The sequence below is a fragment of the Mustela lutreola genome, chromosome X (assembly GCF_030435805.1).
Source record: "Mustela lutreola isolate mMusLut2 chromosome X, mMusLut2.pri, whole genome shotgun sequence".
NCBI classification, from domain to species: domain Eukaryota; kingdom Metazoa; phylum Chordata; class Mammalia; order Carnivora; family Mustelidae; genus Mustela; species Mustela lutreola.
In genome coordinates, this window is record NC_081308.1 from 19,610,742 (window position 1) to 19,636,168 (window position 25,427).

General features: G+C 38.8%; 1 protein-coding gene and 1 pseudogene across 1 annotated transcript; one reads left to right on the forward strand and one right to left on the reverse strand.

Annotated features, from left to right (window-relative positions):
• The first annotated feature begins 1,908 nt into the window (after nucleotides 1-1,908).
• On the forward strand, nucleotides 1,909-20,165 carry EIF2S3 (eukaryotic translation initiation factor 2 subunit gamma). The gene is made up of 12 exons (XM_059157533.1): nucleotides 1,909-2,061; nucleotides 2,613-2,676; nucleotides 3,619-3,746; nucleotides 3,831-3,952; nucleotides 5,777-5,871; nucleotides 7,367-7,525; nucleotides 9,654-9,788; nucleotides 11,979-12,073; nucleotides 12,603-12,747; nucleotides 14,142-14,311; nucleotides 14,585-14,757; nucleotides 19,744-20,165. Exons 1-12 carry the CDS (start codon nucleotides 1,993-1,995, stop codon nucleotides 19,805-19,807), a joined length of 1,419 nt encoding a protein of 472 aa, XP_059013516.1. The 5' UTR covers nucleotides 1,909-1,992; the 3' UTR covers nucleotides 19,808-20,165.
• A 117-nt stretch (nucleotides 20,166-20,282) lies between these two features.
• Nucleotides 20,283-20,436, reverse strand: LOC131822262 (U4 spliceosomal RNA; annotated as a pseudogene).
• Between the last annotated feature and the right edge of the window lie 4,991 nt (nucleotides 20,437-25,427).

Genomic DNA, 25,427 nt, shown 5'->3' on the forward strand with positions numbered 1-25,427 from the left:
TCAAAACTAACTTTTTAAAAAGAGTATACTTGTAATTGCCTGTGAATTCCAGCTCTGCTACTTACAAGCTGTGAGATTGTTGGCATGTTATGTAATCTTTTAGGGACTCAGTTTCCTCACCTGTAAAAATGGGAATTATACTATCTACTTCATCAGATTGTTGTGCAGGGTAGATAAAGTGAATACTTGTTAAGTCAGCGCCAATATTTAACTATAATTTTAAATTAATATTATTTCTTGTGACATTTCTACTTTTAGTACGTTTCTGACAATGGAGCATATTATGTTCTATTTATAATCAATGAATTTTATTTTTCATTGAGATATAATTCACATACCGTAAGATTCCCTCTTTTAAACTATACAGTTCACTGGTTTTTAGTATAGTCACAAAGTTGTGCAAGCATCACTAGTTTGACAATTTTTTAAATGGAAGTATAGTTGACCTACAATATTACATTAATTTCAGGTGTATGACATAATGATTCCACATTTCTACATTTTTATCACCTCAACGGGTTTTTCTTTTTTTTTTTTTCAAGATTTTATTTATTTATTTGACAGACAGAGATCACAAGTAGGCAGAGAGAGAGGGGGAAGCAGGCTCCCCACTTGAGCAGGGAGCCTGATGCGGGGCTCAATCCCATGACCCTGGGACCATGACCTGAGCAGAAAGCAGAGGCTTTAACCCACTGAGCCACCCAGGCGCCCCTCAACGGGTTTTTCTGAGTTGGCTGGTGTAACTATTCAGAATCTAAGATTAAATTCTAAATTTATAAGCTTACAGATCTGTAAGTTCCTGAAGTTAGGAACTAAATGCCTCCATTCAAATACAATACAATGTACAGTCTCTACCATCACTTAACCAATGAATGCATTTATTGAAATAGAACTTCCTATTTTAGGTAAACTGTTGTAACCTAAAACTTATGTGATAGGAAACATATTCTTTTTAATCTTACTTCAGTATTCTATGAACACAGGTGATCTAAATTCTTATTCACCCCTCTTTACATTTTTTTGCTGGCTAGAAAAGAACACCTGTTCATGACAGAAAATTTGTAAAGTACAGAAATGCATGGGGAGAAACAAAAATTACTCGACTTCTTTTTGATACACCGTGGGGGAAAAAAAAAAGGAAATTCCCCGAAGTCTTTAAATTTTAAAACACCGATTTAGTGGTAATCTTTCTATTGAAGAAGTGAATTTTCCTGTATGGGCTTAAAAACAACAAGAGCAACAACAAAAAAACACCTCCTTCGGCGCTCTTAAAACGCCTAGCTCCATCCTATGCTAACTCCACGCTGTGCAGTTTAGAGCCACCACGGACCGCCTCCCAGGCCCTAGAAACCTGAGAACAAGTTAGGGACTTTGCTTTTCCGGAACATCCCTGATCCGCTGAGCACTTCATCAAACCTCCGCGCGAGGGCGCCCTCCCGGCCACCCGCCAGGTGACGCGAACGCCGTAAACGCGGCCAACGTGGCCATCACCGCCTAGCCGCACCCCAAGCGATCTCGCCTTATTAAATTATGGAAATCAGCAAAGATGGACAGCCCCCATCGTCTGTCCTCACACCCCCAGAGAACATTCCCAGCTTCCGGGAAACTCTTCCGGCCATACCCACGGGAACCGGAAGTGGCTTCTCCCTCGCTGGCGCGCTTGGCGGTTGCATCACCCGCCTAGCGGAGGGGGGGAGGAGGGGGGCTTCTTTTGGGGCTGCCCTCAGCGTTGCCTGCACAAAAATCCGTCAGGTGGGCGACGAATGGATTCCAAAACTCTGCCTCCTGTTTTTTTAGTGAGTCGTCCGTCAGACATTGTGTAAACCCAAGCGTAGAGAAGTCCAAGCAGCGAGGACCCTGCTGCACTAGCCCGCCTCCTTTCCCAGGCGTGGGTCCTAGTCGGCCTTCCGGCCTCCCCTTCCCCGCCCCACAAAAGGGGACCTGCGTTCGGTCAGGCGGCAGCTTGGGCGACTTCCTTCTTCTCGGAGCAAGATGGCGGGGGGTGAGGCTGGAGTGACTCTGGGGCAGCCGCATCTTTCTCGCCAGGATCTCGCCACCTTGGTAAGGTTTCGTTCTGCAAGGATGCGAAGTGAACTCAGAAGTGGATGATCGAGCCTCCGGGGAGGCGTTGAGACGAGGCAGTGCCGGGCTGTCGGGAGCATGTGTTAGGAGGGAGACTCGTGCCGCCGCCTGCAGCTCGGCAAGTCCGTGAGCTGTACATGGGGTTCTGAGTTTGTGGGACCTCAGGCACCCGGAGGATTCGGCTGGAAAGTCATGGTGTTAAGTGTTACTAAGGCTTTTGCTTCTGAAGGTGTGGAAAGGGCGTATCTACCGTATTCTCAGTGCTTATGCTGACAAGGTTGCCGGGGCGGGTTGGGGGTGGGGGTTCGGTCTCAGGCTTTGACATCTCCCATAGTGAGTGGAGGTGTAGTTCTGTAACGATGCAGGACATTTAGGGCTTCCCAGTTATCAAAGTACAATATTGCTTTTGCAGGAAAAGTGCTTTAGAAGTAGAGGACAGCTGTTCACATGGTGGCAGGCTATGGGTAGCAAATGTAAAGTCAAAGGAAGTCTAACCTACAGCGATTTGAAATAAAAATGTTTCATTGCAGGATGTTACCAAGTTGACACCACTTTCACACGAAGTTATCAGCAGACAAGCCACAATTAATATAGGTAAGAAAAGAATAATTTGGCGACATGATTTTATCTCGACAGGTAATTTTATTATCTTCTCCCTTTGTGTGATTACTTGAATTTTATGAGGACGCAGATATTCAAGAAATAGACTTTGAGCCTGTGAGTAAAATCCTGCCAGATTTTGTGGGAAGCATATACTGTTCACGCCTAGCTCATGTCTAGGTGAGAAGAAATGGTACAGACATATGAAAAATTTAGTAGCATAAAGCAAGATGTAGTCATATGCAACAGAAGAGGTGAAAATATGGTACTTGCCACACAGGGTTGTTGCAAGGGCATAATTTTCAAAAGTTTTATTTGGTATATAAGTGATTATTAAGTAGAAGGGGTTTTTTCCTCCCCTAATTGCCACCTAGAACTTTAGAGGAGAAGGTTTGTTGACTGAGTGTAAATTTAGGGTATTTGACAGAAGCAGCACGATTAAATTTAGTTAAAAGTAAAGCTCTACCATCAGGTTATATTAAGTTATAAGATACATCTTACCCTTAATAGCATTACCATAATTAAACCTGGGTTGTTTTCCTATTATTGCAGTTTCTTTTTGGTTGTGTCAGGACTCATATTTTTTTACTTCACTGTGGTTGTGCTGGAAGTTCTTTAAGATTTTATCTTATTGAGTGTTTATTTTAAATGAAGGCAGTTTTTCATGTGGTTAGAAACATAAGATGAATAGCTTTTGCTGTACTGGAGTGTAGCTTTTGACAAGATTGTCATTACAGGGGAAGTTCCATTCAGTCCTGTATCAGAATAAGGTTTTGGTAGGAAAGAATATGAAGGAGGAAAAATTGAAGTCACTGTTGGTTTTATGTTGGTATTTATAGTGAGTTTTAGCTTTGGATTTTCTATTCCAGTGCTTTCTGAAATAGTATTCTGTGTAACTGAATGCTCATGAATTAATTTCTTATACTTTGTCTATAGGTACCATTGGTCATGTAGCTCATGGGAAATCCACAGTTGTAAAAGCTATTTCTGGAGTTCACACTGTCAGGTTCAAAAATGAACTAGAAAGAAATATTACAATCAAGCTTGGATATGCTAATGCTAAGGTGAGTTTGTGTTGTAGAACTAGAAAAAGCTTTGTTGAATGTGCAGATAACAAATTCGAATCTTTTTTTTATTGGAATTTTTAGATTTATAAACTTGACGATCCAAGTTGTCCTCGGCCAGAATGTTACAGATCCTGTGGAAGTAGTACACCAGATGAGTTTCCTACAGACATCCCAGGGACCAAAGGGAATTTCAAATTAGTCAGGTGACCTCTTTCAGAAAACACCTTATACTTCATGTTCTATTGTCTTGTGATTGTGCTTTTTTTTTTTTTTTTTAAAGATTTTATTCATTTATTTGACGGAGAGAGATCACAAGTAGGCAGAGAGGCAGGCAGAGAGAGAGAGAGAGAGAGAGGAGGAAGCAGGCTCCCTGCTGAGCAGAGAGCCTGATGCGGGACTCGATCCCAGGACCCTGAGATCATGACCTGAGCCGAAGGCAGTGGCTTAACCCACTGAGCCACCCAGGCGCCTCGTGATTGTGCTTTTTGAAATATTTAACTGAGATATTAAATTTTGAAACTAATTGCTGAGTATCTTTTTTCTATGTTTTGGTGTTCTTACTGTCTGTAAGGACAGTAATTTGAAAAGTCTAAATCATCCTCATCCTCAATTTAGATACTTGCATGTAAGTTCTCCAAAGGAAAGGTAACGTGAGCAAATGGAATGGAGGGAAACACAGCTCATTGGATTGAGGGGAAGCTTTTTGCGAGGCTTCCTACGTTTCTTTTAAATAGTGTTGTTTCAGTTTTTTAGATAGGGGATGAACAAAGCCATCCTTAATTACTTCTCTTCAGTACATGGGCTTGTTACCACATCAAGTTTCTGAATATGATTTGTATCCTGGTTCTTTATCAGATGTTACAGACTCCTATTCCCTAGTGATGTTAATGGGGTTAGGGATGGCCCACAAGGAAATTTTACATTGGGCCAGGGCTGGGACTGGGGAAAGGTAAGTGAAGCCCTTCCCTTGAACCCCAAATGTAAGGGGGGGAATCCTAAAAAAAAACCTCAGTGATCAGGATAAACAGTATTTCAAGGCAGTGCTTTTTGAAATTGATGCAAAGAAATCTTAATAGAATATTATTTGTTTAAATAAAGACAACTCAAAATAGCACATTTTTCCCATTTGCTTCAGTATCATTTTTGGTTCAGTGTGGCATTATTAGTTACCTTTGATATTTTACTCATTGTGAATTTGTTTGCATTTTGTTTTTAAAAATCTTAAAAATTTAAATGTTATTTATCTTGATTAGTGAGTTTTTTGGCCCTCTCTAAATTTTTTTTTTTTAAGATTTTATTTATTTGACAGAGATCACAAGTAGGCAGAGAGAGAGGACGCAGTCTCCACACTGAGCAGAGAGCCCAATGTGGGGCTTGATCCTAGGACCCCGGGATCATGACCTGAGCCGAAGGCAGAGGCTTTAACCCACTGAGCCACCCAGGCACCCCATGGCACTCTCTTAAATTTTACATCTAAGACAAATATCTCACTCAGCCTCACCCTGGTTCTAGTCCTCATCAGAGAACAGGAAACCTTTTTTTATAAGTGGCCAGATCATAAATATTTTTATCTCTGCAGGCCGTAGGTTCTCTGGGAAGAAGCTACTCATCTTTGCTCTTGTGTTACGAAAGTAGGTGCAAATAATATGTGCTTGAGTGGGTATGGGCCAGATTTGGCCTAAGGGTCTTAGTTTGCTAACCCCTGTTTTAGATCATGACCATATGAGCATACACTCTTTAAAAATAGTAATTCTCAATGAGTAGCAGTTTTGCTAAAATAGTATTGCCGTCTCTATTTCACATTGGCAGTTCCAGCTTTTCAAGGTGCTGGAGGAATTTTTGGCAAATTATTTTTTTAGGTGGTAGTGCCCATTCTGTTAACAGTTTTAGCTTTCAAATCAATGACATTTCCAGTATACATTTTATATCATGCTCTATACCATATTCGTTTTGATTGGATTTGGGAATTTTCTACCTGTGAAAATATGGATTGTTTTTAGAACTGATTGTTATTTCTTCATCGTTAGACATGTTTCCTTTGTTGACTGTCCTGGCCACGATATCTTGATGGCTACTATGCTAAATGGTGCAGCAGTGATGGATGCAGCTCTTCTGTTGATAGGTAAATATATCAGAATTGGTTTCGACAAAGCAGTGTGGAGCAAATCCAAGATAGAATATTAAAGGGGAACTAGGGACATTAAGGGCCGTATCCATTACCTAAGAGTGACACAAATAGGAGCTAAGATGTCATCCAGGATGACACCTCTGCCTACCAGGTATCATAAAATACTAAGATAGATGTGGGGCTGATTAGAGAATTCGTAGGTTAGTATATATTTTTTTTAATTTAAATTTTTATTTTTTTATAAACATATAATGTATCATTAGCTTCAAGGTTAGTCTATATCTTTAAATTAAAATCACTAGTGCACTTTTCCTACCTAGATGACATGAGATGGTTTATTATTTTAGTTAAATATTTTTATAAGTGTACATGTATTTGTCATCTGCAGCAATGTTGATGTATAGTGGTTTTATTTAGATGCAAATCTTATTCATAATAAGTGCTAAAGTGTAGACCTAATTGGGATTTTCAAAGCTAGGATTGTGCTACCTTCCTTCTGTGAGCTGTCAAGAGATTTCATTGTTATGGGACATTGTTTTTATTTTTTTGAAGATTTTGAGATTGAGAGAGATAGGGCAAGAGCAGAGAGGGAGAAGCAGGCTCCCCACTCAGCAGGGAGCCTGATACTGGGCTTGATCCTAGAACCCTGGGATCGTGAACGAAGACAAAGGCAGACACTTAATGTATGGGACATAATTTTTAAAGGGTGCCAAGTAGGTACAGTACAGGACTGCTTAACATCACTGCTTGGGGAAGTTGATTGTTGGAATGCCCAACAAAACATGCCAATGTTTATGATACGCTGTTGGTTGTGCATTTAGTGTTCTTGTCTCCCTTTGTTAGGGAGTACCCTTTGGTAGTAGTTGAAATTCACAGACTGCATTAAGTGTTTTCCCTTAATTACTCTCTACCTCTTAGGAGCTGAACTGGGCCAAAACATCTCTAAGACTGGATAGAGCCAGAGGGCTATACCTTATACCTGAGCAAAGGGCAGACCCTGGGATGCCAAACTTGTTGATTCCAAGCTTCTTGCATAGCACCAGGGATGAAAGTCAGATGATCTGGAGGCTCCAGTGAATGCAGGCACAAAGGGTGAAACAGGGCAAACGGTGGACGCTTGGCAGTGATATCCAGGACTTTTGCCTGGAGTGAGGCTAGAATATGCAAAAGTTTCCTTCATTAGATGCCAGGTAAATTTGTTTTGGTAGTAAAATACACATAAAATAAAATTTACCATTATAGTTATTTAAAGTGCACAACTCCGTGACATTAAGTACATTAACAGTGTTCTATAAGCATCACAAATTTCTAGTTCCAGACATTCTCATTGCCCCAAAAGGATACCCCATGCCTGTTAAGCAGTCACTCTGTGCCATACCTTCCCTCCAGCTCCTAGCAACCACTAATCTGCTTTCTGTCCCTTTGGATTTGCTTATTCTGGATGTTTTCAGTTAATTCTCATGCATCTTTTTAATTCTTCATCATCTAGCTGGTAATGAGTCTTGTCCTCAACCTCAGACTTCTGAACACCTGGCTGCTATAGAAATCATGAAACTGAAGCATATTTTGATTCTACAAAATAAAATTGATCTGGTAAAAGAAAGTCAGGCTAAAGAACAGTATGAACAGATCCTTGCATTTGTACAAGGTAAGAAGACGTAATCACTAATAAATCTATGAATCACTTTGAGAGATATTTAATCCAGATACCAGATGTTAAATTTAACTTTTACTATAATAGACTGTCTGAAATAGATAAATTTTTCCATCTTTTTTTTTTAAGATTTTTTAAAAAATTGTTTTATTATTTATCTGTCAGAGAGAGAGAGAGGTTACAAGTAGGCAGAGAGGCAGGCAGAGAGAGAGAGGAAACAGGCTCCCCACTGAGCAGAGAGCTCAATGTGGGGTGTGATCCCAAGACCCTGAGATCATGACCTGAGCCGAAGGCAGAGTCTTAAACCACTGAGCCACCAAGGCGCCCCAGATTTTTGCATCTTAAAACCTTATTTACCCGGGCTCCTGGGTGGCTCAGTGGGTTAAAGCCTCTGCCTTCAGCTCAGGTCATGGTCCCAGATCCTGGGATCAAGCCCCGCATCCAACTCTCTGCTTGGCCAGGAGCCTGTTTCCTCCTCTCTCTTTGCCTGCCTCTCTGCCTACTTGTGATCTCTCTCTGTCAAATGAATAAATAAAATCTTTTAAAAAAAAACAAAACAAAAAACCTTATTTACCTACCTACTACTTGTTAGCTACCTGATACAATTAGTGAAATCTATGTGAATTTGATAAACTAAAGCACATACATTTTTTTTCATCCATGTGTGTTTCAAATATTTTGCTGAGGTATAGTTGATATACTATGTTAGTTTCAAGTGTATAATATAGGGATTCAATAGTTCTGATAATTCAGTACATAATGCAGTGTTCCCGACAGTAAATATAGTTACTGTCTGTTACCACACAAAAGTTGTTAAAATACTATTGTCTATATTCACTATGCTACAAATTTCATCTCAGTGACTTCTTTTATTATTAGAAGTTTAAACTGAAGTATATTTTTGCTGGCTGAAAGTTAGAACTGAAGTTGTATTCTGGAAACTGTGAGTCAGTTTAGGAAAAAAAGGCCTCCTTAATCAACAGAAGCTTTTTTTTGTTTTGAACTTGAGTCTTATACTATTCTTACCGAGTACTTTGATCACTGGAACTGACAATGATGTATTTAATCGTTATGAGTTCATTTCTCTGTCCCATTCATTTCTCTGCTGCATAAGGTTTTTCATTTCAGGGAAGACATAATGCATGTTATTGTTGACAATTCCCTCTCAGCGTTGTTCGAAGGATTGATTCCCATGAATCTAGTTCTGTCATGATGAAAAAGAATAAGTCATTTTGATTAAAATCTAATTATATTTGGTCCATTTCTTTGACCAACCTGTTTGACATATAATTAATAAGGAGCAAATATTTTATGAGCCAGTAGTCTTTGATTAGCAAAGAGTCTGTAATTTTACCTTGACATTTATTTGGAGGTTAATTACATGTTACTAGAAATCTTTAAACTAGTAATGTGCTTTTTCCCAGGAGCGTTAATATTTACTCCTTTAGATGGTATTATCGTTTTAGCATAGTAAATACATGTGTAAATATATTTTAACAAATTTTTTTCCATAAAAGGAGTAGTATTCATTTTTAGGAGTAAAACCAACAGAATACTGCCATCTTTCTAAACAGAATTATCACTTTGCACCTGTTGGCATTTGTGTGAGGATGTTTAGGCATCTATTTTAGTGTTTCTTGTTTTTGTTTCTAGAGATTTTATTTATCTATTTGACAGAGATCACAAGTAGGCAGAGAGGCAGGCAGTGTGGGGGGGGAGCAGGCTCCCCACTGAGCAGAGAGCCCGATGTGAGTCTCGATCCCAGGACCCTGAGATCATGACCTGAGCCAAAGGCAGAGGCTTAACTCACTGAGCCACCCAGGTGCCCCTGTTTTGTTTTGCTTTTTAAAATTTATTTATTTTAGAGAAGAAGGGGCAGAAGAAGAGGAAGAGAGTCTCTCAAGCACACTCCCTGCTGAGCACAGGGCCTGATGTGGGGCTCAATCACACAATTCCAACCAATATCATGACCTGAGCTGAAACCAAGAGCTGGAGGCTCAACTGACTGAGCCACTCAGACACTCCAAGGCGTCTATTTTTGTAATCTTGACTTTTTCATGTAACGTAGAAAGACCAAGTTCTGTAAAAGTAAAGGATTTTAATCTTTTTGAATTTTGTATAGGCACAGTAGCAGAAGGAGCTCCTATTATTCCAATTTCTGCTCAGCTGAAATACAACATTGAAGTTGTTTGTGAGTACATAGTGAAGAAAATTCCAGTACCACCAAGAGACTTTACTTCAGAACCCCGACTTATTGGTAAGTGATAGTATTTGTCTTTAACTCTTTTTCTTTTTTTAAAGATTTTATTTTTTTGACACACAGAGAGAGACAGCGAGAGAGGGAATATAAGCAGAGGGAGTAGGAGAGAGAGAAGGAGGCTTCCTGCTGGGCCGGGAGCCCAACGCTGGGCTCCATCCCAAGACCCTGAGTTCACGACCTGAGCCGAAGGCAGAGGCTCAACCCACTGAGCCACCCAGGCACTCCTCTTTAACTCTTAATTTGATCTTTTTCATATTGATGATTCATCTTGAAGGATGTTTATTAATACTTCCTCTTTCTGTAGAGATAAAAACAATCTTCGTAAATTTTTTTGATTCTGGGATTGTATTGACAATGTTAGATTGCATTACTGGAAGAGGGACAGAGTCCCCATACAGAAGGAACTTTTAACCTTTTTGTGGTCTGTATATGGTATTTCACATGATCAAGATGGAGTTATACAGTATTCTCCATGGAATTAAAATGTTTTGATCAGTAACAGGATATTAGAACTTTCATACAGATGTTTTTATTGTACATTAATGAAGATTTTACTGAAGTTCATAGGACCAATATTGGTACTACACTAAGCTTGTGGTTCCTATACAGATGTAGGAGCCTTTTTAAAACAGACATTTGAGCCTCTCTGAGCCTGCACAACTTGATATCATGGGAAGTGTTCTCTTGGGTAATTGTGATGTGTATCCTTGTTTAAAGTCACTGTTCTTTTTCTTTTTCTTCAATATTTTATTTATTTGTTTATTTATTTATTTGAGAGAGTGAGAAAACATGAGAGGGGAGAAGGTCAGAGGGAGAAGCAGACTCCCTGTGGAGCTGGGAGCCCAATGTGGGACTCAGTCCCAAGACTCCGGGTTCAATACCTGAGCCGAAAGCAGTGGCTTAACCAATTGAGCCACCCAGCGCCCCCAAAGTCACTGCTCTTGACCTAAGTTCAGTGCATGTAGTTCGAAAGTTCTTCTGTAGGTTTTTTTTTTTTTTTTAAGATTTTATTTGATTTACTTAACAGAGACACAGAGAACACAAGCAGGGGGAGTGGGAGAGAGAGAAGTAGGCCCTCTGCTGAGCAGGGACCCTGGGATCATGACCTGAGCTGAAAGCAGATGCTTAGCGACTGAGCTACCCAGGTGCCCCTGTTTTGTAGTTTTAAAACTAAATTTTAATTTAAGAAGTTACGCAGAGATAGATAAAGGAAAAAAAGTCCACAGTCTCCCTGCCTTTCACTTCTAGCCCTTTAGCCCAGAAGCAGCCAAAGTTAATGGTGTGTACTAGTCTCACACCTTCCTCTTCGTGCATATCATTATGTATAAACATGTACGTGTTTCCCATTTCAGTTTTACTTTATGGAAATGGGATCATACTCTCTGTGTTACTTGTGTCTGGTTTTATGTGTGTGTGTGTGATTTTAAATAGAATGTGTGGGTTATTCTTTTAGGTCATTATATTATAGGTTAGACATCCTTTTTTAGGGGTGCCTGGGTGGCACATTTGGTTAGGCATCAAACTCTTGGTTTCAGTTTAAGTCAAGATCTCAGGGTCATGGGATTGAGCCCCATGTCAGGTTCCATGCTCAGTGTGGAGTCTGCTTAAGTTTTTCTGTCCCTCCCTCTGCCCATCCCCCCAGCACGCATGTATGCTCTCTATCTCAAATAAATAAATCAGTCTTAAAAAAAAAAAAAAAAGCCGAAACGTTCTTTAATACCTGCTGATGTTCCATAGTATGGATGTACCATAGTGTGCCCCCGTCAATTAACTTTTATTTCTACTATTTTCATCATACGTAAACCTGCAATAAGCGTAAGAGTAATGATAATAGATTTTATCACAAAGTTGCCTGTGTGTATAAATATTATGTGGCCTCTATCTTAGAAAAATTATCTTAGTAAAGAATATTTCCTTTAAAATTAAAATGAGCAGGGGCGCCTGGGTGGCTCAGTGGATTAAGCTGCTGCCTTCGGCTCAGGTCATGATCTCAGGGTCCTGGGATCGAGCCCCGCATCGGGCTTTCTGCTCAGCAGGGAACCTGCTTCCCCCTCTGTCTCTGCTTGCCTCTCTGCCTACTTGTGATCTCTCTCTCTGTCAAATAAAATAAATAAAATTAAAAAAAAAAAAAAGATTTTAAAATTAAAATGAGCAGATTCGACTTTAATTTGTTTTGTTTTCTTTTAGTTATTAGGTCCTTTGATGTCAACAAACCTGGCTGTGAAGTTGATGACCTTAAGGGTGGTGTAGCTGGTGGCAGTATTCTAAAAGGAGTATTAAAGGTGAACTGGATTTTGATTGTTATATTTTTATTTGTTTATTTTTCCCTGTCTTAATCATAAGGTGAATAGTAGGATACTCCAAATTAAAAGTAAAAATTTTTTCCTAAATATTTTACTTATTTACTTGACAGAGAGATCACAAGTAGGCAGAGAGGCAGGCAGAGAGAAGGGGGGAAACAGGCTCCCTGCTGAGCAGAGAGCCCAATGCTGGGCTCAATCCCAGGACCCTGGGATCATGACTTGAGCTGAGTGGGCTTAACCCACTGAGCCACCCGGGCGCCCCTGGATCACATTTTATATGGAGATAGGCTTGTGTGGTAGGTAGTTAGCAACAGTTGGATGGATATTTCTGGTTTTGAAGCTCTCTTCCCCATTATTATTTTTTTTTTAATAACAATCCTCAACATAGAGAAATAATGGTCTTTTCAGTTTGGGCATCTTCCTCTTAAGACTTCTGCTATGTAACTGGTAATGGTGTTGTCCCACAGTAAATCTAATTTCTAACTTCTATGTTCTTCTATGTTTACAGGTGGGCCAGGAGATAGAAGTCAGACCTGGTATTGTTTCCAAAGATAGTGAAGGAAAACTCATGTGTAAACCAATCTTTTCCAAAATCGTGTCCCTTTTTGCAGAACATAATGATCTTCAATATGCTGCCCCAGGAGGTCTTATCGGTAAGGATTTTTCTCTCATCCCTACATTTTTGTCATATTTTTCGTGGGAAAAGGATTGCCCAAAAAGATATATTGTAGATTTTTAATTGGGTATTTCAAATAATTGATTGGGGTGGGGAACATTAATGTGGTTAAGTTATTGGTTTTAGTTCATAAGATAGTTTCATGTGTTTGTAAAAACTATTTCTAAGGATAAAGAAGAATGTGTTTTGGTTTAGTATATGAAGTAATTCCTTTTAGCAGTAATAAGTGTTATGATCCAGCATTTAAAATAATTAAGTATACTTCTTTGTCTACACAATTTTGGTGGTAGAGTGGTTGTTTTTTTGTGTGTGTTTTGCAAATGGAAAATTATCCACAAATGTCAGTTGAATCCTTTCAGATCATGTTTACTCTGAGGTGGGAATAAAAAATAACTTTGATTGTGTAGCAATTACTGAGATGATTTTACGGATTTTTCTAGTTTGTTACAACTTAGTGTCTTAGCAGATACCCAGAAAAAGACAAGATTCAAATGAGACTTAGATATGTTGTACCTTTGAATTAAAGAAGTTGTTGTTGGATAAAGAAGGAGTTCGTCTTTTGGTTCTCTGGTTTTTGGGTATATAATTCACTTTTTTATTGTGTCATTAAGAGTTTACTATATATAATTTAATGATAATACTCATGTAGCCACCACCCAGCTTGAACCAGTTAACCAGTGCTTTACCAGTCTTGGTTCATCCTTTTATCCCCTTCCCTATCCTCATATGCAGCTAAAATATTTTGAAGTGGATCCTCTGAATCATATATGAAGTCCTGAAGTTTTTGTTTTTGTTTTTGTTTTTTTTAAGATTTTATTTATTTATTTGACAGAGAGAAATCACAAGTAGATGGAGAGGCAGGCAGAAAGAGAGAGAGGGAAGCAGGCTCTCCGCTGAGCAGAGAGCCCGATGCGGGACTCGATCCCAGGACCCTGAGATCATGACCTGAGCCAAAGGCAGCGGCTTAACCCACTGAGCCACCCAGGCGCCCTGAAGTTATTTTTTTAATCAGCCTTTCAGGGGAGAAATGGCAAGCAAATATTCTACAAATTACTCATTATGAATTTTGTATCTTTTCAACCTTTATTAAGTATATTCAGACTCATTTTTTAGTTAGGTTGTCATCTCTGTCCTTTGTTTAGAATTTAAATCAAGAGACTGTTTTCAAATGCCCAACTAATCCGTGGGTTCATGATTCTGTTTCTTCAGGTAAGACAGGTATTTTCTCATGCCCATGAAGCTATTACATGAGTATGAGAATATAAATGTGTATTAAAATGTATAGGTATATGCTGTATTTATTTGACTAAGTTTTGGGTAGACTTACAGGAAATTAAAAGTTAGGCTTTATATATCTTGTTTTTATATCAGGAGTGGGAACAAAAATTGACCCTACTTTGTGCCGGGCTGACAGAATGGTGGGACAGGTACTTGGTGCAGTTGGAGCTTTACCAGAGATCTTCACAGAATTGGAAATCTCCTATTTCCTACTTAGACGGCTGCTAGGTGTACGCACTGAAGGAGACAAGAAAGCAGCAAAGGTAAGTGCTTTCTATAATTCCTGTTTCAGAAAAGTGGCAGTGATGTTAGGACCAGTTTTGAGGTTCATTCTTTTATAGTTAACGTGGGATTAACATAAAGGGTGAGTGAATTTGGCTTTCTACTTTTAGGAACTTGAAAGTCTCATATTAGGTTAGCAGAAATGGAAAATTGCTGGTATGTATTGTTGGCAAGGATATGGGAAAATACGTGTCATTTTTGGCAAGCATTTTCTTGATTTTGGGGTTTATCTTTCCTCAATTTTATTTTCCTAGGTGCAAAAACTGTCTAAGAATGAAGTGCTCATGGTCAACATAGGATCCCTGTCAACAGGAGGAAGAGTTAGTGCAGTCAAGGCCGATTTGGGCAAAATTGTTTTGACTAACCCTGTCTGCACAGAAGTAGGAGAAAAAATTGCCCTTAGCCGAAGAGTTGAGAAACACTGGCGGTAAGTTTACTAGCCTTCGTCACTATCTAATAAAAAAGACACAGTCAGTTTCCTTAAGTTCTTGGTGGTGGGCAGGCATACTTTACCTTGAACACAACAGTTTTTTAGCTTAACTATTTTTTGAGGCTTTAACTCACTATTTATTTGGATGACTTTGAATTTGTATTTCTAGCCTTGATTTGTGATACACACAACCTATGAAAAAACCAGTGAATTTAGGCTTGATCTTTCTCTTTGGCTTTGTAAAACTTTATATTTGGAAATAATTTCAAACTTAACAAGAGAATTGCAAGAATTGCACATAACTCTTTTTCTCTTTTCCCAGATATGCAATTTATTTGAGTGTGTGTGTATTCTATATGTATAAACTTCTTTCTTGACTGTTTAGGTGTGGGTTGTATATATCATATCTCTTGATCTCTTAACATGTTGGTTTATATTTCCTAAAAACAAAGACATTCTCTTAATTAACCACTTCAAGAAGTTAACATTGATAATTACTGAAACCTATAGTTGATAATCCAGTTACACAGCTTGTCCCTATAATGTCCTGTAGTCCCTCTGGTCTCGGCTCATTTAGTTGTCATACGTCTCTTAGATCTCTAATCAGGTACTTGGGTTTTTTTGTTTTGTTTTGTTTTGTTTTTTTGTCTTACTTGACATTGACTATTTTGAAGAACACATTTTTACTCTTTCTCAATCTGAGTTTATCTGATACTTCATAAGATTAGGTTCAGGTTATGTATTCTTGGCTGGAATAGTTACATAGATGGTGATACCTCCTCAGGAAATCACAACCAGAGGCACATGAGATCTGATTGCTCCTCCTTGTGGAAGTTAATTTTGATTATGCAGTTGAAGTGTTGTCCAGTTTTCTACTGTATACTGTTTTTATTTTTTATCTGTGCACCTACTAAGCATTTTATGGGAAGACTCACTGAGATGAAGTGAATAGCTTACTCCTCATCACGTCTTACCACCCTGGATTTCGCATCCGCTGATGATTCTTGTCTGAATTGAACTTGATTATATGATTAGAAAATGGTGACAACGCTCCCCCAACCCGCCACTTCTCATTTATTGTTCTTTCTTCCCTAGTGTTTACTTAACTGATTATAATATAGACTCATAGAGTTTTATTTTATTCAGTAGGTTATGATTCACTACTGTCCTTACTTATTTTCATGCTCAAATTGCTCAGAGGGAAGCAGGGATCAGAGAGCCTGATGCAGGGCCCCACCCCAGGAGATCATGACATGAGATCATGACCTGAGCCGAGGGCAGAGGCTTTAACCCACTGAGCCACCCCGGCACCCTTTGGTTGAATTTTAAGTAAATAATCCTGCTTTGTGGTATTTATGTCATTTGATTTTACTGTTTGGTGTGATTATACCATTTGCTATTACAGACACACTGATTCCCAGGGTATTTTAAAATAGGCTTAAATAATAAACTTTCAGAAACTCTCAACAGGGAATATATTATTCTTACTTAGTTAGAATGGTACATTTCCTAGATCAGAACAGATTTTAGAATAAAAGGATTTTTTTGTGTGTGTCTGCCCACTAATACTGTAAGAGGATTTTATTCACATGAAACTAGATCTTGCTTAAAAATTAGCAAGACTCTACCAGAAAACTGTTAGAACTAATAATAAATGGATTCAGGAAAGTTGCAGGATACAAAATAAATATATAGGAATCTGTTGTCTTCTAGATACTAATAACGGTAGCAGAAAGAGAGATTAAGAAAACTATTTTATTTATGGTTGCTTGGGAAAGAATAAAATACCTAGGAATAAATCTAAGGATGTGGAAGACCTATACTCTGAAAACTATAAGTCTTTGGTGAAAGAAATTGAAGACAACACAAATGGAAAGACATATTATGCTTATGGATTAGAAGAATTGATATTGTTGAAATGGTGTTACTGTCCAAAGCAATCTTCAGAATCAGTGTAATTCCTATCAAAATACCATTTTTCATAGAACTAGAATAAATAATCCTAAAATTTGTGTGGAATCACAAAGGATCCCAGATAGCCACAACAGTTGAGAAAAAGTACAAAGCTGGAGATATCACAGCCCCAGATTTCAAGCTGTCTTACAAACCTATAGTAGTCGAAACAGTATTGTACTGGCACAAATATAGACATATAGATCCATGGAACAGGAAAGCCTGGAAAGAAACCCATGCTTATGTGGTCAGTTAATCTGTGACAGAGGAGGCAAGAATATACAGTGGGGGAAAGAGAGTCTCTTCAAAAAATGGTGCTGGGAAAACTGGACAGTTACACACAAAAGAGTGAAACTGGGCCACCTTTTTTTTTTTTTTTTTAGGATTGATTTATTTATTCAAAACAGAGCATGTGCACAAGCATGGTGGATTGGGGAGCAGAGGAAGAAGAGAAGCAGACTCCCACTGAGCAGGAAATCTGACTTGGGGCCTTATCATGGGCCCTGAGTCCATGATCTGAGCTAAAGGCAGATGCTTAACTGACTGAGCCACGCAGGCACCCCAAAACTGTACCACTTTTTTACACCATACCCCAAAACAAATTTAAGACCTAAATGTCAGACTTAAAGAGACAAACTCTTAAAACAGGTAGTAATCTTTGACATCAGCTTTAGCAACATATTTATGGATATGTCTCCTCAAGCATGGCAAACAGAAGCAAAAATAAACTATTGAGACTACACCAAAATACCAAATTTTTGCATAGCAAAAGAAACCAACAAAATGAAAAGATAATCTACTGAACAGGAGAAGGTGTTTCTAAATGATACATCCGATAAAGGCTTAGTATCCAAAATAAATAAAGAACTTTCACAACTCTAGGCCAAGTCAGCTAACCAATTCAATTTTATTTTATTTTTAAAAGATTTTTATTTATTTATTTGACAGAGAGAGAGAGAGAAAGAGATCACAAGTAGGCAGAGAGGCAGGCCTAGAGAGGGGAAAGCAGACTCCCTGCGGAGCAGAGAGCCTGATGCAGGGCTCTATCCCAGGACCCTGAGATCATGACCTGAGCCGAAGGCAGAGGCTTAACTCACTGAGCCACCCAGGCACCCCAAGAATTCAGTTTTTAAAAGGGTAGTGCACCTTAATAGACATTTTTCCAAAGACGTACAGATGGCCAACAAAGACCTGAAAAAAGGCTCAGTATCACTAATTGTCAGGGAAATACAAATCAAAATCACAGTGAGATACATACCACTCCAAATGGCTAGTGTCCAAAAGACAAGAAAAAGGGGTGCCTGGGTGACTCCTTTGGTTGGACATCTGACTCTTGATTTCACCTCAGGTCGTGATCTCAGGATCGTGAGATTGAGCCCTATATTGGGCTCCGTCTCAGCTGGGGGTCTGCTTGAAATTCTCTTTCTCTCAAATAAGTCTTAAAAAAAAAAAAAGGTCAAAAAATAAGTGTCGTTGAGGATGTGGAGGAAAGGGAGCCATCATGCACAGTTTGTGGGAATATAAATTGGTGCAACTACTATGGAAAACAGCATGGAAGTGCCTCAGAAATTTCAAAATACCATATGATCTAGTCATTCTACTATGGGGTATTTCCCCAAAGAAAATGAAAACGCTAATTTGAAAAGATATATATGTGCATATATCTATGTTTATTGCAGTGTTATAATAGCTAAGTGTCCATCCATATATGATTGGAGGAAGGAGATACGCCTACACTGTGTATATATACACAGTGAAATATTACTCAGCCGTAAAATAATAAAGTCTTGCCATTTGTGACAACATGGATGGATCTAGAGGATTTTATGCTAAGTGAAATAAGTTGGAGAAAGACAAATAGCTATATAATTTCACTCACAGGTAGAATCTAAAAAACAGGCTCCTAAATTGAGAGGACAAACTGGTAGTCTCTGGTGGGGGCATGAGGTGGGTAGGGGGACAATTAGAGTCCGTGAAAGGGATTAAGGCTTTCAGTTATACAACAAATAAGTTCTGGGAATGAAAAGTGCACTTTGGGGAGCATAGTCAATAATATTGTAATGTATTGGGGCACCTGGATGGCTCAGTGGGTTAAGCCTCTGCCTTCAGCTCAGGTGATGATCCCAGGGTCCTGGGATCAAGCCCCACGTCGGGCTTTCTGCTCAGCAGGAAGCCTGCTTTCCTTCCTCTCTCTGCCTGCCTCTGTCTACTTGTGATCTCTGTCAAATAAATAAATAAAATCTTAAAAAAAAAAATGATATTGTAATGTATGGTGCCAGATGGTGAATACACTTATGGTAAGCATTGAATAATATGTAGAATTGTCAAATCACTATGCTTTATACCTGAAACCTATATAATATTGTATGTCCGTTATACCTCAATAATAAAGAAATTGAAGTAAGAAAGAGTCAGACTTCTAAAAATTAGCAAATATGTTAAAACTGTTAAATGAGGGCATCTGAGCGATCTTTACATTGCCTAGGATTATGGTTTTACCTTGTGTTTAGATGAGTTTTGTTCTGGAAGCTGTTGTTGAGGTAGCATTCCATCGTGGTCATTGATTAGAGCAAGCATCGAAAGAGGGAGCAGAAGTTCCTCTGCTATTGAGAGTAATCTGCTTAGTTCTTCGCTTAATTTTCTTGGCCAGCCAGGGTCATGTTAAATCCTTTGTGATCTGTTCAGTGCTGTGAATGGTCAAAAAGCATTTTTCAAGGAGAAAAGGTTAGAAAAGGAGATTTTTTAGGAAATCAGACTGTGGTAGATTGTGTATCATCATGATTCCTTAGGTGGACTAGAGGACTCTGGTGGTTCTGGAGGAGTTAGTATATTTCTGTAGAGTGAAGACAAGCATATTTGTAGGTCTGAGGACCTAAGAAGAAAGTGTGAGCTTTCTTAGTGGAACAGCAGGTTTGGGGAACATTCAAATTTAGTAGATCAGCAAGTAAAACCAGTTATGTCATATGATTGTGTAGTAATGATAATGAAATGAGTATAAAATTCATGGTTTTTAAATTTTTCTTTTTGCAGTTTAATTGGTTGGGGTCAAATAAGAAGAGGAGTGACAATCAAGCCAACAGTAGATGATGACTGAAGAATTCCGGTGAAATCATACCTTTGGATGGAGTCAGAATTTCTCTTTACAACCTAGGGGTATATTTTCAAAGCAGTACTGGGAAATTAATTTCACAGCTCATTACCTTAGTGGTAGCTGTAAAGTTATTCTCATTTTTTGGTGATGAAAATTTAACCTCTAATGCTAAAATAGGGTCTACAATAAATGTAAAAATTGGCATAATGTTGGATTGAATCTACATTTTAGCAGAAATTAATCATTCCTAAATAATGTCTAATTTATACATCACTGCAGGATTGAAATGAAACTGCTACAGCCAGCCTTTTCTGTAGCACACATACCAAGAAACCTGTTTCAAATAAAGGTTTTCTTCTTACTTTGCGTGATTCATCTTTGAGTGGTTCCAGGCTCGAAGGACTATTGTACCAGTAAAAACTTGAAGACACAAGTTCTTGAAAACCAGCTTCCCTTTGCCCCGTATTTTATGTTGCATTATCTTTGAAATTATGAATGAAAAAGAAATTAATAAAAATTAACTTAAGAGCATAGGAGCTCATTCCCATGGACACACCTTTATGTCCCCTTTTTCAATTAGCAATAATCACGCCTCGGATAAACCTCATTGGCTACGATTCCTGAACTGGGACACAGGAAACTAGAGCCAGAAGTTCTCATTTTCTTTTGATGCCCTGCAGTTGTTTCTGCATTGGTTTATACCTGAAACCTGATAGCCTTCCCCCACTGGAAAACACTGTTAAACCTGATGATTCTAGATAAGTAACATAGATCTTTCTAGGTCTTATTTTGTTTTTTTCTTAACTGCTTTATTGATATGGTTATAATGTAGATTCTAATGTTAGTAACCTTTGGATCTTTCAAGAGGTCAGTGATGTTAGAAAGCAAAGGGTGTGCCTTTTGATTTTTACCTTGCCCTCCATTTTACATTTTTCTTGTCCTCTGCTTTATTTTTTATTTTTGGGTTTTGTTTTGTTTTGTTTAGATTTTATTTATTCATTCAAGCGAGAGCACGAGTAGGGTGGAGGGGCAGAGGCAGAGGAAGAAGCAGACTCCACTGAGCAGGGAGCCTGACGCGGGGCTTGATCCCAGGACCGTGAGGTCATGACCCAAGCTGAAGGCAGATGTTTGACTGGCTAAGCCACCCAGGCACCCCTGCTTTATTTTTATTTATTTTTTACTTTGTAAGATTCTCTTAAAGTGGTAGGTCCCAGTTCTAGCTGACATTAGATTTTCTGGAGAACCTTTAAAAAAAGGGGAAAAAAAGAAAAATGTGTCCTGAAGAGATTCTGATTTAATTGAGTAGGGATGGAGCCCTGGAATTGATATTTTTAAAAATTCCCCAGTGTTAAGAAGTGAGTATAGAGAGCTGAGAAGTAGGTGTATCAAATAACACAAAATTTACTGAGTTTTGATAGTCTGATAATATTAAGTCTCTAGTTGCTTTTCTTAAATTGCATTTAATGTGGGACTTGATGCCACAGACTAATAATAAGCCTTTTTAGGAATTGAAACTGTCCTGTAGAAATTTAGAAGGTGTGGCTATGAATTATTACTTAAATTTATAAGTTCTGAAGAAACATATGATGTTGCATACTTGATTGACTTTGAAGGGTTGTGTTGTAACATGAAGGACATTTAAATAAAGCAAGGTCCTAATCCAGACATTAATTTTATGTTTAGCATGTTCCCTTTGTTTTGTAAGCACCTTCCACCAGTAGTTCAGGGATAACAAGACCCAGAGTTTCCATAGTTGACTAAATTTATCTTAAGTAATCTCATGTCAGAATTGAAAGCAAAAGTCTTGTCTCTTGTCTATTTCTAGCATCTACATGAATTTCAACAGATTTATGAAGCACTATGTTTAATGTAAATAGGTATATACAAACATGAAAACTGTGGGCCTGATTTTCTTAAAACTTGAAGTCAGTGCATTGATTCTTAGCAACAGCTGTACCTGCTTGAGAATCTGCCTGTAATGCAGTGTTACTGATGAAAGTACATTGTATGGATACTTCCTCTTGACTCACCTGTCAAGATATTTTTGGACTCTGACCAGTTCTCATCCCTTCTACTGTTAATGATAGAGTTGACACCACCATGGGCTATCACCTACAACAGCAGTGCACACATAACTCTTCTGTGCTTCCACACTTGCCCCACTGCAGTCTCTTGTCAACACAGCCAGTGTTACTCTTTTTATAAGAGAATGCTTTGTGTACCACTGTATGGTAAGTTTTAAAGTCTCACAGAAATGGGGATTATGAGAGCAATCTAGCTCTGACATGCAAATGATTTCCAGGTTGCCATAGAAAGTTCTCTCTGTTACATAACCTCCAAAAATGATGTGTGTGTGTTTGGGTTTTGCAGAGGAAAAATAATTTTCTTTGATAAGAGTACATATAGCTGCACTCTTAAGATTTTGTTTTTATTTGACAGAGACCACAAGTAGGAAGAGAGGCAGACAGAGAGAGAGGGAAGCAGTCTCCCCGCTGAGCAGAGAGCCCGATGTGGGGATCGATCCCAGGACCCTGGGATCATGACCTGAGCCGAAGGCAGAGGCTTTAACCCACTGAGCCACCCAGGTGCCCCCTATAGCTGCACTCTTAATAAAACTTCTGAAATCTTATTTCTAGAAAAATTTAATATGGAGGAGCATTCATTGAAATGGATGCTTTTCTAGAAATACATTAATTTTTTTTTAATATTTTATTTATTTATTTGTCAGAAGGAGAGCGAGAGAGAGCACACAAGCAGGCAGAGAGGCAGGCAGAGGCGGAGAGAGAAGCAGGCTCCCTGCCCAGCAAGGAGCCCATGCGGGACTCAATCCCAGGAGTCTGGGATCATGACCTGAGCCGAAGGCAGCGTCTTAACCCACTGAGCCACGCAGGCGTCCCTAGAAATACATTAATTTTTAAGGAATTATAAGAAATGAAGCCAGTACCCTTAATATACTTATAATCAAGAAACTTGGCTTACTAAAAAATTACCCCTGCAAGGATGCCTGGGTGGCTCAGTTGGTTAAGCTTCTGCCTTCAGCTTGGGTCATGATCCCGGGGTCTTAGGATCGAGTCCTGGATCCAGCTCTTTGCTCAGTGGGGAGTCTTTCTACCTCTGCCACTCTTCCCACTCATTCTCTCTCACTCTCTTGCTCTCTTGCACACTCTGTTAGATTAATAAATCAAATTTTTGAAAAAACCATTACCTCTGCAGAAGTTTCCACAAACAATATTCATTCTGCCAAATTTCAAAGATTAGGTAATTTCTGTTTAAGCTGTTTCAGAATATGGGAAATGAAAAGACAAAAGGAGACCTCATAACTCATTGTTCAAAGTTCTATCCCTGCTGCCAAACTTGGAGAAAATACTACCAAAAGCAAAAAACCAAATCACTGAAACGTATTTTCACCAAGTTACAAAATCCATGCTAAAATAGTAAATGCCAGCAAAATTATATTAAAAGAATAATGCATTCTTTTTTTTTTTTTTTTTTTTTTTTTTTTTAAGATTTTATTTATTGGGACGCCTGGGTGGCTCAGTTGGTTAAGCAGCTGCCTTCAGCTCAGGTCATGATCCCATCGTCCTGGGATCGAGTCCCACATCGGGCTCTTTGCTCAGCAGGGAGCCTGCTTCTCCCTCAGCCTCTGCCTGCCATTCTGTCTGCCTGTGCTCTCTCTCTTCCCCCCTCTCTCTCTGATAAATAAATAAAATTAAAAAAAAAGATTTTATTTATTTATTTGACAGGCAGAGATCACAAGTAGGCAGAGAGGCAGGCAGAGAGAGGAGGAAGCAGGCTCCCTGCTGAGCAGAGAGCCCAATGCGGGGCTTGATCCCAGGACCCTGGGATCATGACCTGAGCCGAAGGCAGAGGATTTAACCCACTGAGCCACCCAGGCGCCTTTGCCAATTTTTTTTTTTTTTTTTTTTTTTTTTTTTGCTATAAATTCAGTGCAATCTGAGTAGGTATCAATAAAACTTAAAAGAACTTGTCCAGCTGATAAAGATTTGGAAAAGTAAATTCACAAGAATAGTAAACTTTCGGAAAAGAGTTACGGGAGAGTCGACTCACCATGTTTTAGATCATGGAGAGCCACAGTATAAGAAGTATGGTATTGATGCAAAAATAGATCATTGGAACAAACATAACCATATATAAAAATTTAATAATAAATGCTATAGGCTGCATTTTATGTCTGTGAAGAAAAGGAAAGACTTTTTTAGTCCAAATAACTAGCCATTTGGAGGTAAAAGATCTTTTATTTAAAATCTTATTTAACGGGTTCCTGGGTGGCTCAGTCGATTAAGCGTCTGCCTTTGGCTCAGGTCATGGTCCTGGGATTGAGTCGTGTGTTGGATTCCTTGCTCAGTGAGGAGTCTGCTTCTCACTCTCCTCCCCACCCCTGCTCTCTCTCATGATCTCTGTCTCAAGTAAATAGATAAAATCTTTTTTTAAAAAAATGTCTTATTTAAGGTTTCATTTTATTGAGACAAAATTTGGAACAAAGAAAAAGACTGGTTTAATAATTTGGGTGAGGAATGCAAAACAAACCCAAAAACCATAAAGGAGAGGTTGGCAGATCTAATATCTAAAAAGTTCGGAACAGGGCCGAAGATATCACATATGTAAAAGATGATAGATTGAGAGAAAATACTTAAGACTTACATGACATGTGAAAGATTAATATTCCTAAAACAAGTCCATAAGATAAAAAACAGAAATGGGACAAAATATTTATTGCAACCCTTTCAGTGAACTAAAGACAGGAAGAGAGGTGGTGTTGACTCGGGAGCATGCTGATTGGACTTGGGCGAAGACCTTTGTTAGTGGCAGTCAAGTGATCCCTCAGGCAGGAGCAGAATGTGACATCTCCGTGGAGTTTTCTCCATGCCTCAGACTTAACAGGGAGGGCCTCCACTGCTGCCAGTGACCTCCTTGTAAGGTCAGTTCTTGCTGAATCAGAGAAAATGAGTATTGTCCTGAGCCATTGTGCCGTTGTGTTTTTTTCTTTTTTCTTTTTAAGATTTGTTTATTTTAAAGCATGTGAGTACAGGAGGGAGGGGCAGAGGGAAAAAGAGAATCTGAAGTAGACTTCGTGTTGAGCTTGGAGCCCAGTGCAGACCTTGATATGGACCTCAGTCTCATGACGCTAAGATCATGACCTGAGCCAAAACCAAAAGTCAAAGGCTTAACCAGCTGAGCCACTCAGGCGCTCCCTGGGCCAGTGTACTTTTATACTCTGGGATTGTATCACTGTTGAGAAGAACTTAGACAAATACTTAATGCTTTCATTTAAGGGAATGTTCACAAATATTGGGCTTCAGGGAAATAACTGCATTCTGGGGGATAGAGCACTGCTGTTGAACAGTGTGTCTGACTGAAGCTTTTGGCAACAGGGGAAGTCCATCTTGCAAATGTGTATGGGCTAAATTTATATACAAGAAATAATATAATACCCAATACACGTTTGTAAAGTGCTGAGCCCATCGAGTAATAAGAAACGTGTAAACAATGTGATTCATTTTCACTGATTAAAATTTGCGAAAATTGTGTCACCTATACTCAAAAAAATTGGCAAAAATTGAAAAGATTTATAGCAGTCAGTGTTGGTGAGGATACATTATTG

Excerpts from the sequence above, each read along its gene's own strand:
- EIF2S3 (XM_059157533.1), top strand. The coding sequence starts at position 1,993 with ATGGCGGGGGGTGAGGCTGGAGTGACTCTGGGGCAGCCGCATCTTTCT. Across the intron at positions 2,062-2,612 it reads GCCAGGATCTCGCCACCTTG|GATGTTACCAAGTTGACACC; the intron begins GTAAGGTTTCGT and ends GTTTCATTGCAG. Across the intron at positions 9,789-11,978 it reads TTCAGAACCCCGACTTATTG|TTATTAGGTCCTTTGATGTC; the intron begins GTAAGTGATAGT and ends GTTTTCTTTTAG.